The following is an 18252-nucleotide window of genomic DNA, read 5'->3' as shown; positions in this document are numbered from 1 at the left end:
GGGTGGGGGGTGGTGAGCAGAGGGAGAGGGAGAAACAGACTCCCCACTGAGCAGGGACCCCCCCAACGTGAAATGGGGCTTGATCCCAGGACCCTGAGATCATGACCTGAGCCTCAGGCAGACACTTCCCTTGCTGAGCCACCCAGGTACCCCAAAGGCATAGAAATCTTAGTAGAAATCTTTTTTTTTTAAAAGATTTTATTTATTTATTCATTTGAGAGAGCGAGAATGAGAGAGAGGAGAGAGAGCACATGAGGGGGGGGAGGGTCAGAGGGAGAAGCAGACTCCCCGCCGAGCAGGGAGCCCGATGTGGGACTCGATCCAGGGACTCCAGGATCATGACCTGAGCCGAAGGCAGTCGCTTAACCAACTGAGCCACCCAGGCGCCCCCTTAGTAGAAATCTTAAACTCATTTTTATTTTTAAAAAGTATATTGGTGTATGGTTGACATGTAATAAACTGCACGTATTTAAAGTATACAGTTTGATAAGTTTTGATATGTATATACCTGTTAAACCATCACCACAATCAAGATAGTGAGTTATCCATCACCTTCAAAATAAACCCATTTTAATTTCACATTTAAGTTATTTTATATGGTTCTTTTAAAAGGATATGGAAAGATAGAAGGAAATGAAGCAATGTCAAGTACAACTCCAAAGTGGTGGTTCTGGAAAGATCCACAAAAAATGAAATTCAAGGCAATGTCAAAGCTGATGAGAAAGCTATTCAATAGTAGCTTATAATAAATTAGAAAAAAAAGATTGTAAGTGTGAATTTTTTGGAGGGCTTCTCCTTTGTATCTGTTTATTGCCATGTATTTTTTTATAAGATTTTATTTATTTATTTGACAGAGATAGCGAGAGCAGGAGCACAAGCAGCGGGAGTGGGAGAGGGAGAAGCAGGCTTCCTGCTGAGCAGGGAGCCCGATGTGGGACTCCATCCCAGGACCCTGGGATCATGACCTGAGCCGAAGGCAGCTGCTTAACCAACTGAGCCACCCAGACGCCCTATTGCCATGTATTTAAAACACAGTTAAAATCTGTGAATCTGGTCTGTGTAAGTTAGTATTTGAATTGAGAAACCCAGAGATTAATCAGTATTCCATCATGCCAGGGGATCCATGGACGAGTGGTTGAGCGTACATGTTATCTGGTGTTCTTAGGCACCACAGCATACTCCTGGGGCAGCTCCAGGCTTTGGGGCATGTTCTCTATGATGCCATGCCGTCTCTCAAGAAAGCAAAGTGCAGCGTAGTGGGGGAAGGCATAACAACATAGCAATGCTGTTAATAACAGAGCTTACGATTATTACTGTGGCACTGTTGAATGTTGAGTATGTCTTTGGTGATAGAGCTGAGTTGGGATCTAATTCCCCGAGCTTAATGCATTCTGCCTCTAATTGTAGAAGCCAGCAAAACATCTGCAAACACACTTTTGCCATTTATTAATAACTGCTTACAACCCACCTGACAGCTGACGGAGGCCAGGGAGTTAGAGTTTGTGTGGAGAACTGGTACTCTCAACCTTCTGTGTCCCCAGAGCCCCATTTATTCCAGGGACATCGGGAGTACCTAGCCCTTTCTAGAGAAGGCTTGTGTCCAGTGCAGAGTTGAATATGAGACCCTAGTCCCACTTCATGCAAAGGAAAGTACCTCCCTGGCTAAGCCAGGACAAGGAGAAGAGGTGTGAGGTTTGCGGGAAGGGAGTGGTGGGCAGCCTAGGATGGAAGCCCCCGGGAACTCTGCTCTGGTTGGACCCCAGCAGGGCTGGCATGCCACCCACCAGCACAGGAGCTGCGACAGGACCGTACTGGCCTCCCTCCTGACCTTCAGACTCATCCAGCAAGTTCAGGGCCCAGGGCCTTTGTACTTTTTATTTCTTATGCCTCAATTATTCTTGCCTTGTATTTTTGCAAGGCTCTCTTACTCTCTCACTTGATTCATATTACTGTTGAAATAGCTCCCCCTCAGATTTCTTTTGCCACCCTATCAAAGAATCACCTCTGTCACCATCTCCCTGTCCTACTTTATTTCCCTCATTGCAGGGCCCACTACTGGATATTATAACATCAGTTCTCAAACTTTTTGGTCTTAGGTACCCCAAAGAGCTTATGTTTCTGTGGGTTACACCTTTCAAAATTCACCGTGTCAGAAATTAAAATAGAAATCTAAAAATACTTTTGTTCATTGAAAAATAGCAGTAATAATCCCATTACATGTTAACATAAATAACTTATGAAAAATAACTATATTATCCAAAATAAGAGAATTACATGAGAAGAGTAATACTGTTTTGTATTTTTGTATGTGTCCTCAATTTTTTTTAATGAACATATAATATATTATTTGTTTCAGGGGTACGGGTCTGTGATTCATCAGTCTTACACAATGCACAGCGCTCACCATAGCATGTATGTGTTTTCTATTAATAGAAGATAGCTAGGTTGTTATAATCTGTTGTAATATATTGTTTTGGCAAAAGTTGATGTAGAACATCTAGCCTCACACAGATAGGTGGTTGGAAAAGGAAGGGTTATTTTAACAGCCTTTTCATGTAATTGTAGATATTCTATTTTAATATCACACGAAAACTCAACAAGGGATCATTTCTTAAAGGCTAATTGTTGTGTGGTCCTTGCGCCCTGGGCATACTTGTGTGAACCACTCCCAACATGTGGGTCAGATAGCTGCTTTTTTTTTCCTTAAGAAAAAGTTGGTCACTGACTTTTAAATTATGGTCTCCATAAAGTGGAATAAGAAAAATAAGTCATTACTTTCATTGTATTTTTGAATAACCCTTAAAAAAAATCACCAAATCTTGAAAGATTACAGAAGCCCCTTCCAAACCAAACACTAATTTCTCATGTGTACAAAAATTGGAACACTTTTTCCTTGACAGATCCACACTTCATGTTACGGTTACTTTTTTGAGGTAGGAGGTGAAATCCTAAGTTAATGGTTTCTAACATAATTCCTTGATAAATATTTGTTAAAATATCTAATGTTTATTAGAGTGCTTTTATTCATTTTTTCCAATCTGTTTATGGCCATTACCTTATTTGAATAACTGAGTAAAGTGCCATTCAGAAATATCCTTAAGCTGGTACAGGAATAGAGTTCAACAGTCAAACCTGCAGATGTATCCAATAAATTAAGCAACCACTTTATCTGCTTGTTCAGGATGTTTCAACACCATCAACCTAAAATTTCATGTTTGTCTCTTTAAGATCCACACAGGCTTACAACACCAAATAATCTGGCCCTGTCAGCCCAGCTGTGTCCCTCTGGATGAAAAACTGCTGCCCCAGCTTCTAAAAGAAGCAGGCTACACTACCCATATGGTCGGAAAATGGCACCTGGGAATGTACCGGAAAGAATGCCTTCCAACCCGCCGAGGATTTGATACTTACTTTGGTAATGGAAATGCACATGTTTCTTTTACAGCTTAGACTAGCTGCAACCATCGCATAAAAATACACCCAAGTGTAATCAAGTGAAATGACTGGAAACTTGAACACAGAATGAATCCGTCAGCACTGCCGCGGGGCAACTTTCTACTACCACCTCGGCCACGTGGCTCGGTGCTCAGTTCATGGTGGGCAGTTGCCCACAGGGAGGCGCGTACCGTTGCCAGGGTATTAAATGCCGTGTTGGGGCCTTTGTACTCTTAGAGAAGCTTACGACCACAAGGGGATACAGCTTGCTTCTTAAAATAATTCCAGACAAAACCCAATACAAGAGTATTTCCTTCACAAAGGTTCAGAATATTTTTTTCTCTCCGTGGACTGTCCCAAAGGTTTTTTTTTTTTTTTTTTTTTTTTTCTGGAGATGGTAGAGGAGACTCTTTTCCATTGGCGTCCTTCCCCCCTTCTGTGAGATCTGTTTTTGAAATCACTAGATTGGGGAAGACCAATCAAAAGAATAAAATGGAAGGGTAAATAACAAATGGTAATAGGAAGGATAATAAGAAATAAGAAGTATTTTGTGGATTTGATAGCCCTATAAAAATGTGAAACCTTAGGTTAGTTTTTTAACTTACCCTCTTTTAACCTGTTAACAAACTGTCCTAACTAACAGCCTATTTATCTTACTAGTGGCTGTGTGTCTTTCTGATGAGCTCTTTTCATACTGCGCTTTCTATCTGGCTGTTTAGCTACCTGTTTACCTCTCATTTGTCTCTTCATTTATTTACAACCTGCCACATCCAAAAAGGAACACAGGCTGAACATGAAAAGTTTAAAAATAGAGGGTGCCTGGGTGGCTCAGTCGTTAAGCGTCTGCCTTCGGCTCAGGTCATGGTCCCAGGGTCCTGGGACTGAGCCCCGCATCGGGCTCCCTGTTCCACGGGAAGCCTGCTTCTCTCTCTCCCACTCCCCCTGCCTGTACTCTTTCTCTAGCTGTGTCTCTCTCTGTCAAAAGAATACATAAAAATCTTTATATAAAAAAAAAATGTCTGCCTTTGGCTCAGGTCATGATCTCAGGATCCTGGGATCGAGACCCGCCTCAGGCTCCCTGCTTGGTGGGAAGTCCGCCTCTCTCTCTCTCTCTCTCTCTCTCTCTCTCTCTCTCTCTGCCCCTCCCCCATGCTTGGGCTATCTCTCTCTCTTTCAAATAAACAAAATCTTAAAAAAAAATTGAATAAAAAATTAGGGTGAGTAGAAAAAGATGAAATTGCGGCGTGGCACCAAATTACAAAAAAAAACTGCCTGGCTGTAGGTGGGCTTCACATCCAACTCTGCAACTTGAGATTTCTTATGTCCAAATTAAAAAAAATTTTTTAAAAAGGAGACAGCTATAAGAGTCACATTATTTATAAGATAAATGGAAACCAGATGTTCAGGAAGAGTAAAGCATTTTCTGGCTCTTAGACCTGAGAAATTTCTCCTTTGGGAGAAGGTAAGGTGGACAACATCCTCAAAAACAGCATTTTGTAATATAGTGGTGGTTTTCTTATACGTGTTTCTTGAGACATTCCTTTTCATTCAAGGTAGGGCCAGAATGCCAAAGGGCATTTCGGTGATTATATGGGGCCCAAACAATGTAGTCGAAACACACAGCTCTGTCATGCTGTGTTGGATCCCAGGTTAAAGTTGAGATGCAGGGACCTCCGGCAGGAGACCGTATGTGCCCCGCTCCCAGTCTGCTTCTCTAGCAGACATTGCTAAGCAATCACGGCATTCTTTCTTGATGAACCTGGATATATCCTCTGTATCCTCAAATAACTGTGAAAGTCAGACTTGGGTGTAAGAGCTCTTTGTCATTTTGGAAATTCTAGAGGAAAAAACAGCCTGTATATCCTTTGACAATTTTCAGTCAGACCTTTGCTGAAAGATGGATCCATACCTATGCTCCAGCAAGAGGAAGGACTATAGGTATCTTAATTTTTTTACTAAAACCCAAGTCACATATTTAAAAATTCACTCGGATGGAAGAAAATCATATCCTTTTATGAGAATTGAGATGCCTGAAGATTCAGAGGAACAAACACCACACATTCGTCTGAACTTGTAGATAGGAGGGGATAATGACCTTGCAGCTGTTATCACTGTTATGACTTAGATGTTCTGTTCAAAAGCAGCCAGATGATTGTGGGGCTGGTTGTACAACTCTGAATACCTTAAAGACCATTGAATTCTACACTTTAAGTAGGTGACTTGTATGGGATATGACTTATAGCTCAATAAAACTTAAAAAGTCAGAGATTTAGTTGTTCAAAAAGTATTTTATGATTTTTCCCCAAGAAAGCATAGGATGCCATCTTCTTTAGGCTCAGCATGTAAGTGCGAATTTGTGAATCACTGTTGTGAGAAAAGCTGCATGTGATTGCCACATGGTTGTTTGGTATCAGTCTGGCCAAGTATGTAAATAAATAGTTCTATTCCTGGAGTTCTCCTATTTGTAATATCCTTTTAGTATTTATAGTTCATACTTTTTTTTTTAAGTGAGCCACCTAGGCACCCCTACCGTTCTTATATCTTTTTTTTTAAGGCTTCTATTTATTTGAGAGAGAAAGAGAGAATACACAAGCAAGGGGAGGGACAGAGGGCGAGGGAGAAGCAGGCTGCCCCCTGAGCAGGGAGCCGATGTGGAGCTCAATCCCAGGACCGTGAGATCACGACCTGAGCCGAAGGCGGACGCTTAATTGACTGAGCCACCCAGGTGCCCCCATACATCTTTTAATCAAGTATATCCTATGCTTATATTCTCTCAAGTAATAGACAATAGTTTACATTTACAGAGAAATAACCTGAAGTGATTTCCTCAAGCTCTTAACACCTAGGAGTTATTAAAAATTCCAAATATAACCCCAGTGTCCTGACCTCTCTAATCATCCATATAAGGGCTAAGGTCGCTTTTATGGATACATTTCTTTCTCTCTTATATATTAATTAACAAACACATTTGAGGGGCGCCTGGGTGGCTCAGTTGGTTAAGCGACTGCCTTCGGCTCAGGTCATGATCCTGGAGTCCCGGGATCATGCTCAGTGGGGAGTCTGCGTCTCCCTCTGACCCTTCCCCCTCTCATGCTCTCTCTCTATCATCCTCTCTCTCTCTCTCAATAAATAAAAATCTTAAAAAAAAAAACCAAAACAAAAAACAAACACATTTGATTTCCCTTTCTGTTATATACATTAGGGGAAAAGATTGCCATGTAAAAAGTGGTCTGGGGCACCTGGGTGGCTCAGTTGGTTAAGCCTCTGACTCTTAATTTCAGCTCATGTCATGATCTTGGGGTCCTGAGATCAAGCCCCGCATCCAGCTCCACACTCAGTGCAGAGTCTGCTTGAGATTCTCTCTTTCCCTCTCCCTTTGCCCCTCCCCTTGCTCATGCTCTTTCTCTCTCTCTGTCTCAAATAAATTAATTAAATTTAAAAAAAGTGGTCGTAAGACCAAGGTATTCATTGTATGGACTTTGAATTTATTGAATCATGAAAAATGAGGAAATTAATTAGAAATGAATTCATTTTTCATGTAAACTGTGTAAACCTTTTGATTGTGATAATAGAGAACGCTTAGGACTGAAGAAAGGGCGTGGCTAATTTTATCCACCTCATTTTAAGGTTAATAAGCATTATTTGTTAGCAGATGACTCAGAGTCCAGCACAGCTTCTTTCTTTTTAATAGCTCTATTGAGGTATAATTCACACGCCATATAATCCATCCACTAAAGTGTACAATTTATTGATTTTTAATAAATTCACAGGGTTGTGCTACTGTCATTACAATCTAATTATAGAATATTTTCATCACCCCAGAAAGAAACCCCTTCTTTATCATCGGTCACTCCCCATTTTCTTCCAACCCCACCAGCTCTAGGCAACCACTAATATAACTTTTTGTCTCTATAGATTTGCCTGTTCTGGTCATTTCATATAAATGGAATCATAAAATATGCAGCACAGCTTATTTTAATATTTTAGGAAAATAGGGAACATTTGCAGAAACAGCTTTAGTTGAGAAAACCCATTTCCTTTCATGTTTACATTCAAATTGGGGGATAGGCAGTTGATGCCGTTTACATTGGGGGCAAAACTGAGATTGTGGTTGGTAGAAAAATCTACTTTGATTGCCCACGTTAGTTTGATCTTTTGGTTCTGTTAAATTTTCTAGAGCTCCTGTTTGGAAAGGGTTGTGTCTTCCGCCAGTGGGTGTCAGCATCTGACTAAAGATGATTCCTCCTAGAGCTGCTTCTATAAATAACCTTGAAGCCAGTCTCCAAAGGTCAATATCAACATTATTTGAATCCTGTGTTCATTTATGTGATTACCTCAGAGTAAAAACTCGTAAGAAATCACATTAACCCTATGCTGTTTTTGCCATTAGATAGCTTTCAAAGATTAAGATTTTATCATCTTTCCTGAATTTAAACTCTGATTTTTAAAAATGGATTTACTTGGAATCATCCACTTTGAGAGTTCCATGACAGAGCCTTGTGTTCTGAAGACTTGACTGAGGAGGAATGGTTTTGAATTTTTTTACGATAACATTTTAATGCCTCCTGCTAGCAAATATAGAGATGTTAAGAAGTGGTGCTCTGATTAGCCTTGTCATTTGATTAGCCTTGTCATGGGTAATCAATTGCACTAGGCAATTAAATGCTGAAACATTAGTTTGTTTAGCAAGTTTTATGCTATGCTGACTCCTTTCCATCTCTGATTCTTGTTGTAGGATATCTCCTAGGTAGTGAAGATTACTATTCCCATGAGCGCTGTACATTAATTGATGCTCTAAATGTCACACGATGTGCTCTTGATTTTCGAGATGGTGAAGAAGTTGCAACAGGATATAAAAATATATATTCAACAAACATATTTACCGAAAGAGCTACAGCCCTCATAACTAACCATCCACCAGAGAAGGTAAGTCTTGCTTTTTTATTGATATCAAAGTTGTGTTAAGATAGCATCTCTTCAGGTGAGTATAGGAAAAAGCTGCTTGTTTGGGAAAAAAAATCTAATAAATTCTAGGGGAGTTGTTTTTAAATTTTGGAGTGTATCGGTATCTGCCTGGGGAAGTTGATAAAAATAGAAATTCCTGGAGCCCCTCTTTAAAAGTCTGATTCCTTAGGTCTGGGAGAAATCCATATATCAGCATTTTATTTTATTTATTAATTAATTTTCATTTTCATTTATTTTTAACGTGGGGCTTGAATTCACGACCCTGAGATCAAGACACGAGCTGAGATCAAGAGTCAGATGCTTAACCGACTGAGCCACCCGGGCGCTCCCATACATCAGCATTTTAAAGAAACTCCTCAAGGGTGATTCTGACACCAAGGGTCCCTAGATGACACTTTGAGGAATACTGTGTCGGAAGTGTTTTAGTAGATACGTAGTTTTATTATTTTGGCGTATTATGTGCATGTGCTGTAAGCAATTAGTACATTGACTTTTTTAAAATGATAGGCCTGTGTACAAGATGAGGCTGTAGTATGGCAAACTTTCTGTTAAGAGATCGACAAACCTTGGGTTCAGGGCAAGTCCTCTTTGTATTTGGCCTCCCAAGGTTATTTTGGCTATTCTAGATATTTTGCATTCTCAATTTTAGAATCACCTGGTCAATTTCTAGCAAAAAGTTCCTGCTTGGATTTGGATTTCATTGCATCTGTAGACCAACATGGGGAGAATGAATGTCTTAACAGTATTAAGTCTTTCACTCCATATACATGGTATACCGATGAACCTGTTTTTCACATTTACTACATTGAAGCCATTGTGTATGTCATGTACTAAAATCTTAAGACTTATCTAAAGGTAAAAATAGAAAAGTGTGAATTGCCTTAAACGTTTTTGTTGTTGTTAACCTAGAGTTAGCTTCATAAGCTAACTTCTTTGAATATACCTTTGAAATTGGGTCACAGGTTCGTGTTGTCAGATACAGGGCCCAAAATGTGGCTTCAATGACTTACATTAGCACACCGATGAAATTAGTCCTTCAGTAAGACCCTGATATAGCAAATTACAGAATGTGCAGTATTATCTGGTGCTCCCAATTTTCTGCACTTTGCTTCTTTGACAATTACTGAATAGCCTCAGGGCAGATCACAACTTGGATTTAGGTTTATATACCTGCTCAGAGGTGGTACCTGGCAGCTGACTCCCTTTTGACATAGTTTCTTCCTGGCTCTGCCTATTCTAATTCAGTATTGGGGGTCTTCCCTGGTATCTGTCCTCAGTTTTGCCCCACCTTGGGCTTTTTATCACTCTCAAAGCTGACATCTTGGAGTAGCCATGCTTCCTGTGGAGCTTGGAAGATCAGAAAGTTCTCTTACATATGTGGACATACACAGGTTTTAAATCTAGATCTAAACTGGGGCATCTGGGTGGCTCAGTCGGTTAAGTGTCTGCCTTAACAGGGTTCTGGGGTCGAGCCCCGTGTCGGGCTCCCTGCTCAGCGGGGAGTCTGCTTCTCCCTCTCCCTCTGCCTCTCCCCCTGCTTGTGTGCATGTGCTCTCTCTCTCTCTCTCTCTCAAATAATTAAATAAAATCCTAAAAAAAAATGTCAATCTGAACCAATTTTCAGAGAGCTGGGATAACTGCTAGGTAATTGGCTTAGGTTCTCAGTTTTCTTCTGTATGCTTGGTGTTTTATAGATAGTGCTAAAAGCCCAAAGAACAAGGTAAGGTCTTAAGGGAATTGTGGTTCTTGTCCTGTCCTTTGAGTTAGGCAGCCTTTTATAGATAAGCAAACAAGAAACTTGTTCAAGGTCACAGAGCTACTGAGAGTCCAAACCAGAATTTAAACCCACACTGTTTGACTCCAGAGCTCAGTGCACTCAACAGGCATCCCGAGTTCACAGCTCATATCTAAGACTAGAGGTTATTAGCCCTGGTGTATGATTCAGCTTGATGGTTCCAATCTTGACAGTATATTGGGCTCATCTGGAAAGCTTGTAATAAAGACCAATAACAAATATTGTGACTTATTGGTGCTTGGTGGGAGGGTGTCATTGGTATTTACCCCTCTGCCCCTCCCTCCCTCCCACCGGTGATTCTGATTGTGCAGCCACTGTTGAGTCCCCTCAAACACAGGGGACAAGCTCAAGCCAACTGCCTTTTACAGGCTTACAGTCTAACACTACCTTAATCATGCAACAACTATAATATGCCTACGGTAAAAATGAGTTCCCATTAGGCAGCAATGGAGTAGTCTCTCACAGTGCCCGTAACATTAAGCAGATAAGAGGAAGCAGCTGGGTGAAATATTTCTTTGTGGGTGGGCTGCCTTATCTGGTGTGGTGCGGAAAGCACGGAACTGAGGGAAATGAGTCCCCAAGAGCTCGCAAGCCATCCAAACTTGTGTTAGTAATATAGTGCTGCTCATTGGTAGCATTATGGGAATTGCCAGATGAGAGGATGGGCATTTTCTGACAGTGTCTGAAATATTGTGAAGCAGTGTCCAGCATTCCTAACTTCCTCAAGGTCAAGTTTCAAGCGTAGACATAAATGAATGAAATAATCAGTACCGAGGAACAGCCCCAGAATGTTTGTTTAAGACAGCAAATGCAGACGTTTACATTTTTAGTTCTCAGTAAGATGATGCATCACATAGTTCCAGGAGCTGCACTTTTCATCATTTTATCCCAATGTTGAATCTAATTCTGTGCTAATTTCTTAGATGCTATATATAGACTATAACATAGGCAACTTGTCTAAGATGGAAATCATTAAAGAAATACGCACGAAGTATCCACAAGCCATCTTAAAAATGTGCCTATTTGAAAGCACTTGAGGGGGAAAAGAGCATATGGAGCTGTTTTGTAACAGAAACACAGTTGGTGCTGGATTCAGGGAGATACTGCCAATAGCCACTGCCCATGTGTTGGGAAGGGATGTCTTTTTTTCTCCAGGATAATTCCCTTAGTACTAACACTACAGTTTAAAAGCAACATGTCCATAACATATCGTTCAGTTAAAAATAGTCCACCCCCAACACTTGGCAAAATAAAAACAAAGGTTTTCTCATAAACCTAATCTACTAGAAGCTTCTTAAAGCAAATGTGAATTTCTAGCAGTAGACACTTTTTCCTGACACAAGTTGGAAAGAAATGTCTTAATTTGAAAGTCAACAATAGAGCAATAATTTAAAAATGCATCCTATATTTTTTTTAATTTATACTTTAAATTAGGAAAATATGCTAATGAAATGAAAGTAAGGCTTTCTTCCTCACTGGAATCAGGTTTCTTAGCATGGTGAGGATATTTAGAGTAGCTATCTTAGGAGTTGTATGGCATAAAAGAAAGGGAAAAGAATTCTTAGTGTCTTATCAGTATGCTAATAAGTTTAGGTGACAATGTCATAGTTTTGTGTAATACTTAAACATTTGGTCACGATTCACATCTAGGATTCCGTTTTATATTCCTAAGGAACCTGAAAGGGTTATAGTTAGTGTTGTTGTCAAGTCGGCCGCTATAACTGGTTTGGTCGCAGCAGGGACCTGGACCCAAGAAGGAGCAAGGGAAAGATCAGGGTCCCGCACAAACCTGGAGGTCCATGGAGATCAAAATCAGCTCAGGACAACCGTGTTTTGAATGATATCTGTAAGGTCAGAATGCGCCCACAGGTCTCCAAAGGCCAACGCATGACTGGGCTGGAACTCAAGTCAGTAGACAGCATGGTAATACTGAGTCTGTCCCTAGGATGGCGGCTGCTTGCTTTAGGCTAACAGTGAGCTGACCCCACGTAGGTAGGTGTGGGGAGATTGACTATGTCTGTTCCCTGGGGCTGGGGGGGAGGGTGTCTTACAGCAGGTGGTTGCAGGCAGGGTCCCGATTATAGTTAGAAAACCTTGGAGCCCTAGTTAATTATTCTTTCCCCTAGGCCACCAGGTAGTACAAATAACAATACCCTGTTAATTTTTTTTTTCATTTAAAAATAGTATTGAAATGTTTTATACCTAGCGCTGTGGGAAATGAGTTGTTTCATCGATAAAGTTTACCTTGTGAGTGTTGAAACTTTCCTTTTACAATATCGGATGGAAATACTCTCAGTTGTGTTGCTTTGGGCCTCACCTTATTAAAAGGGCTGCACTATACATCATTCTGCCTCTTTCTGGTGAGCCAGAGATGTATTGATGTGTGTGTCTGTCCACCCATACACTGCATGGCCCTCGATTACTGCTGGTGACATGGGGGAAAAAAAAAGATAGCTTGTTTTGTTCGAGGAACACCTTTATCTTTACTTGTAGGTTTCTAGGATGTGGTTGGCGGCAGTGCGAGGCCCTTGCCTGGCCTGAGACAGTCACAGTCCTCATCCGTCAGAGGTGCTTTTCACTGCCTCTTCTCAGCTGTGCTCCTTCTGTTTGAACCTAAAGGAGTCTGACCCCTGGAAAAATGGGGGTATTGCTACAGTTTTATAACTTTGACCCCTCAAGAGTAATGGTCATGTCTTTAGCCCCCTACGGAATAATTATGGGAAAGGTTTTCAGGTAATGTTTTTCTGTATTTAAGAAAGTGAATAGAATGATTTCCAAACTGAATATTTGTGGGTTTTTTTTTTTAAAGATTTTATTTATTTATTTGATACACAGAATGAGAGAGAGAGAGTATGTGAGCACACAAGCAGGGGGAGCAGCAGAGGGAGAGAGAGAAGCAGGCTTTCTGCTAGCAGGAGCCCAATGTGGGACTTGATCCCAGGACCCTGAGATCATGACCTGAACCAAGGTAGACGCTTAACGACTGAGGCACCCAGGAGCCCCCATACTGGATATCTGTAAGACTCTCTAACGATGGTCTGAGAACTCTCCCACACCACCCTCCCTGGCCATCACCTCTGGAGATCACGTGTGGGTTGGGAATAACCTGCCGTCTTTCTCCTTTCTCTCCTTCACCGCGGGCTTTGCCATGTTGCCGCTGATGACCTGGATGAACGCATCTTCTCCTGAAGCAGTGAGCTCCTTCTCTCCTTCCTCCGCGCCTGCCCAGAGAAGCCAGCCCAGGGTCATAAACTCTGGTGTTTACAGGGGCCAGGCTGCTGACCTAAATAAGTGAAGCCCCTCAGGTAGAACAGTAGGGAGGCTCTAGAAATTGGAGAGCACTTGAGAGTGAGGCCTCTATTTCATGCTCCAGTCATTTATTACCCGATGGAGTATGGGCATGGAGTTGTTGGAGTTCTGATTCTTCAAGAAAATTTTTTTTAAAAGCCACAGAGTTTTATGTGATATTTCCCGATTTAAAAAACTTTATGTGCAAGTTGAATCATTACTTGACTAACAGACTTTCGTCCACCATGTCCTTTTCACAGCCCCCTTCTGGAACAGTCACCTTGTTAATTTTATTTTTGAAAATTCCTTTCCTGCTCTGCCCTTTCACCTCTGACTTTCCTAGTCTGTCCCTGCCATTCTGTTTTTATAAGTGGCTACACTTGCCTTCTGAGTGATTGAAAGAAACTTTTACATCTTCTCTTCCAAAATAAAAGTAACAAGCTGACTGTGATACTTGAGACTAGAACAGCAGACAGGTCTCACTTTAAATTTGTCTTTTTTTTTCTCTTTTTTTTCTTTTTTTGCACAGGGTATGGCTTGAATTAGTTTTGTTTTTCTTAACTTTAAATATATATATGAAAATATATATTAAAATGTTCTCTAAATAAAAAAAAAAAAACTTTATGTGCGCTGCAAATTGTGGTAGCCTTCTGATACTTAATCCTGTCCCCAGCCAGACCGTGGTGGTCTGGGGGGGTGGGGTGGCGGGGGGACGGTGTTGGTTTGATCTAGTGCTGAAGACCGGAATGGCTGCTCCCACAGCAGACCCTCACACTCACCGCTGGGCCACCGATGCCCGTGCACATCCATCCCCGCCCCCCCGCCCCCACCAAGGCGTCTCAGCCCAGGCTCCTTTCTCAGCACCGTGCAGGGCATGTGCTGGGTGGGGTTCCCTGCACTGTGGTCTGGGGGAACTCAGAAGTTTTGCTCTATGTGTGGCTGGAGTAGAGACGGTGTGTGTTGAAGGGGATTGGAGGTAGAGCTAAAGCAGTGTCCAAGATTGTAGCACTGACCTTTGGAGTTGCAATTTGGAATGCTTTCCTGTGGACAGGATGTACAAATGAAGCCTAGGTTCTAGTTATCATTCCATCACCTAACCTTCCTTCGTAAAATAGGTTTTAAAGTGATGACTTTGATATTTAACAGCTATTTTTATCATTTTGATTTTCCAAGTTCTAAAGATCTGAACTAAAAATAATCTTTTGGGTATCTTTTTAAGCTCTCTCTGTGTATATTCCTGACTCTGTCTAGCAAGGTGTATGATACAGAATTTTTAAAAAATTATCAACAATAATGAAGAATGAAATATGAGCCACCCCCTGCAGTCCTCTTTCTAACTTTTTCCCGTTCCTTTATGAGATTTAAATGCCTCAAAGACTTTAACAGAATTGTATTATTATTCTTGGATTGAACCATTGTTATCTCTTTGAGAGTTTTCAACTCATTAAGGAATTCTGTAGGAGCGCAATGAAGAGAGTGCTTTCAGAAAGGCTCATTAAAAAAGGAGAGGCTGACCTGGAATACCCCTAATGTTAAATGCTATAAATTGGTGTAAAAGGTAAAATAGAATCAGCGTATCACACTCCTTAGTTTCCAGGAATTAAATTGGGGTTATGTTTGGTCCTCGATCAAAGACTAGCAAGGCATGGTGTTCACTTGTTTTCTCCTATGAAAAATCCTGAACTCTCTCCGAAAGTGTGGGAACTTTCTTTTCAGCAAAAGCAAAAAGCTAAAGCATCTATTGGTACATATCTGCACCATAATGGTAGAGTTTCCAATAGGAGATTGCTCTGCAATATGAACATGGACAAATCCTATAACCTTTCTAAGCCCCAGTTAACTTATCTGTGAAATGGGTGTAACAGGCTGAATTTGAGTATTATATGAGACAGAATATGCAAATCAGTATCATAGTATCTAGCACATGAACAACATATAATATATAGTTGTTATTGGGGAACCTGGGTGGCTCAGTCGTTGAGCGTCTGCCTTCGGCCCAGGTCATGATCCCAGGGTCCTGGGATCGAGCCCCACATCGGGCTCTCTGCTCGGCGGGGAGTCTGCTTCTCCCTCTCCCTCTGCCTGCCGCTCCCCCTGCTTGTGCTCTCTCTCTCTCTCTCTGTCAAAAATAAATAAAACTTAAAAAAATATATATAGTTGTTATTATTGGTATTATTATTATTTGTTTGGATCAGAGCCTTCTAGGCCATTTTAGAACTCAAGCTTTTCTTTTTAATTTTTCGTCTGGTGTCTTTTGTTACATTTTTACTATCTTTATTGATGCTCCTAGTTCACATGCCATAAAATTCACCCAATTAAAGTATACAATTCAATAGTAAATTCCAAGAGGTGTGCAACCATCATCACAGTCTAAATTTAAAACATTTTTAATGTTTTAAAGAAACCGTGTGCCTATTAGCAATCACTCACCATTCCTCTCCCCCCCCCCCCCCCCCCCGCAGGTCCCTATAGCCCTAGGCATCTTTTGAGTATCTTTTCATGAGCTTTTTGGCCATTTGTATATCTTCTTTGAAGAAATGTCTATTCAAATTATTTTCCCACCTTGTAATTGGGTTAATTGTCTTTTGTTATTGAGTTGGAAGAGTTCTTTGTATATTCTGGATATAAGTCCCTTGTCAGACAAATGATTTACAAATATTTTCAAGCCATTCTGTGGCTTGTCTTGATATTACTTTTATTAACTGATAAATCTGGACCTCTCTTTTTGTATTTAATGCTTCCATACCCTCTTAACTGATTTGTACAAACTCTCTTTCCAGCCTCTGTTTCTCTACCTTGCTCTTCAGTCTGTCCACGAGCCCCTTCAGGTCCCTGAGGAATACCTGAAACCATACAACTTCATCCAAGATAAGAATAGGCATTATTATGCAGGAATGGTGTCTCTTATGGATGAAGCAGTGGGAAATGTCACGGCAGCCTTAAAAAGCCACGGGCTCTGGAACAACACGGTGTTCATCTTCTCCACAGGTAAGTCTGTCAATAGGAAAATGATCTCTTGGCAAAGCCTAGGACGTGGTATTCGATACATGGAATAAAGACAAATTGGAGCATTTAGCAGTTCCTTATTAAAATAAATGTTAACTCTGTGAGTGGAGACATGATAATAATGGATAGAAAAATGTGTCTAAGGAAAAGAATTATGGGTTTTCCCCCTCTTCCTTCAGATATCAAAATATTCTGGCAGAATGCTTGAAAACCAGCTCTCACACTACCCAAATGAGTATGAGCGGACATCACTCATACGCAGGGCAGGCAGGCAGTGAATTCCTAGAGTGGCTTTTTCTCCGCTGTCTGTGCGGCCCAGGTGTCCTCTGTGAATAGGACTTGTGCTGATGAGAGCAGTTCCCTATCAGTGTAGAGACAGAAATCTGACATTAAGAAGACAAAGGAGAAGTGGTGACATTTAAATCTAGGCTAGAGTGGCTAAGCATAGATTTTTTTGTATTAAGATTGTTTTCTGACAATAAAATTCGTACACATCGATTAGAGAAAAAACAGAAAAGAAGGAGGAAAGAAAGTTTTTGAAAATAGTTTTCATTATGGCAGTGTCCTTCTGATTCCTCATCTGTTATACACATAATTTTTCTTCCGTCTGATTAGACATAGTTGGCTAAAACGTCCCTGCGATGGGCTATGGGTGTAGATCTTGGTTTACTCATTATGCTGCGTACTCTGAGAGCACTTTTTTTTTTTAAAGATTTTATTTATTTATTTGAGAGAGAGAGAATGCGAGATAGAAAGCACGAGAGGGAAGAGGGTCAGAGGGAGAAGCAGACTCCCCACTGAGCAGGGAGCCCGATGTGGGACTTAATCCCGGGACTCCAGGATCATGACCTGAGCCGAAGGCAGTCGCTTAACCATCTGAGCCACCCAGGCGCCCTCTGAGAGCACTTTGTATCTAAAAATGAGGATGCTTTTTTTAATGGGAAGCTTTCTTACATTATTCATTTCAGAATTGTTTGGCCCTCCATCCTACCTTTCTCCTATTCTCTCTTTACAGAACTTCTGTTATTTGGATAGTGGATTATCCTCTAATTTCCTTAGTTTTTTTCCTCTCCTGTTTATTTTTCTTCTACTATTTGGTAAATTTCTTTATCATTGTTTTGTAATCTTTTCTATTAAATTCATTTTAACTACCGTATTTTTTAATTATTCATTCTCCAAAGCCTGCGCTCTTAGCTCTTAAGTGTATGTGGGTGTGAGTGTGTATGTAAATATGTGTGTACACATATGTGTACTTGTATGTGTGTATATATGTGAGCCCATACATATACTTTTAAGCTCACTTATACTCCCAACATTGCCTCTCTTCCTTCTAAGGTCATTTGTATCTTTTTTGGCCTTTCATGAAAAAGCTTTCTCAAATCCCTGGTGATCATTGGCTAAAACTTAAAAATTGGATTGGAAACTCCAAGAGTGAGGACAGAACTTGTCTTCAGTGAATTTTACTGTAAAGTGACAACGTGAGGCTTGTGTGGTGAGGTTTTGAGGAATTAATCTGGGTATTCTACTCATAGTTTGTGTTTTTTAAGAGTAGTTTTGTTTTGGGGTGCCTGGTGGCTGGTTAAGCGTCTGCTTTCAGCTCAGGTCATGATCCTAGCGTCCTGGGATCGAGTCTGGCGTTGGGCTCCCTGTTCAGGGGGGAAGTCTGCTTCTCCCTCTGCTGCTCCCCCTGCTTGTGCTCTCTGTGGCTTGCGCTCTGTCTCTCAAATAAATAAATAACATCTTAAAAAAAGGAGTAGTTTTGT

General features: G+C 40.9%; 1 protein-coding gene across 1 annotated transcript in view; it reads left to right on the top strand.

Moving 5' to 3' along the window:
* Nucleotides 1-18252, top strand: part of ARSB (arylsulfatase B) — a 165336-nt gene that overhangs the window by 14240 nt on the left and 132844 nt on the right. The window contains exons 2-4 of the mRNA XM_028114440.2: nucleotides 3229-3415; nucleotides 8171-8361; nucleotides 16264-16471. Of these exons, the coding sequence (XP_027970241.2) occupies nucleotides 3229-3415; nucleotides 8171-8361; nucleotides 16264-16471 (586 nt within the window). The remainder of the gene's footprint in view (nucleotides 1-3228; nucleotides 3416-8170; nucleotides 8362-16263; nucleotides 16472-18252) is intronic.

Source organism: Eumetopias jubatus, unplaced genomic scaffold (genome assembly GCF_037043125.1).
Source record: "Eumetopias jubatus isolate StellerSeaLion01/CBP00866 unplaced genomic scaffold, mEumJub1_p1.0 scaffold_5, whole genome shotgun sequence".
Classification (NCBI taxonomy): domain Eukaryota; kingdom Metazoa; phylum Chordata; class Mammalia; order Carnivora; family Otariidae; genus Eumetopias; species Eumetopias jubatus.
The sequence above is the reverse complement of the archived record's forward strand: the minus strand, read 5'-3'. Positions and strand labels throughout refer to the sequence as shown.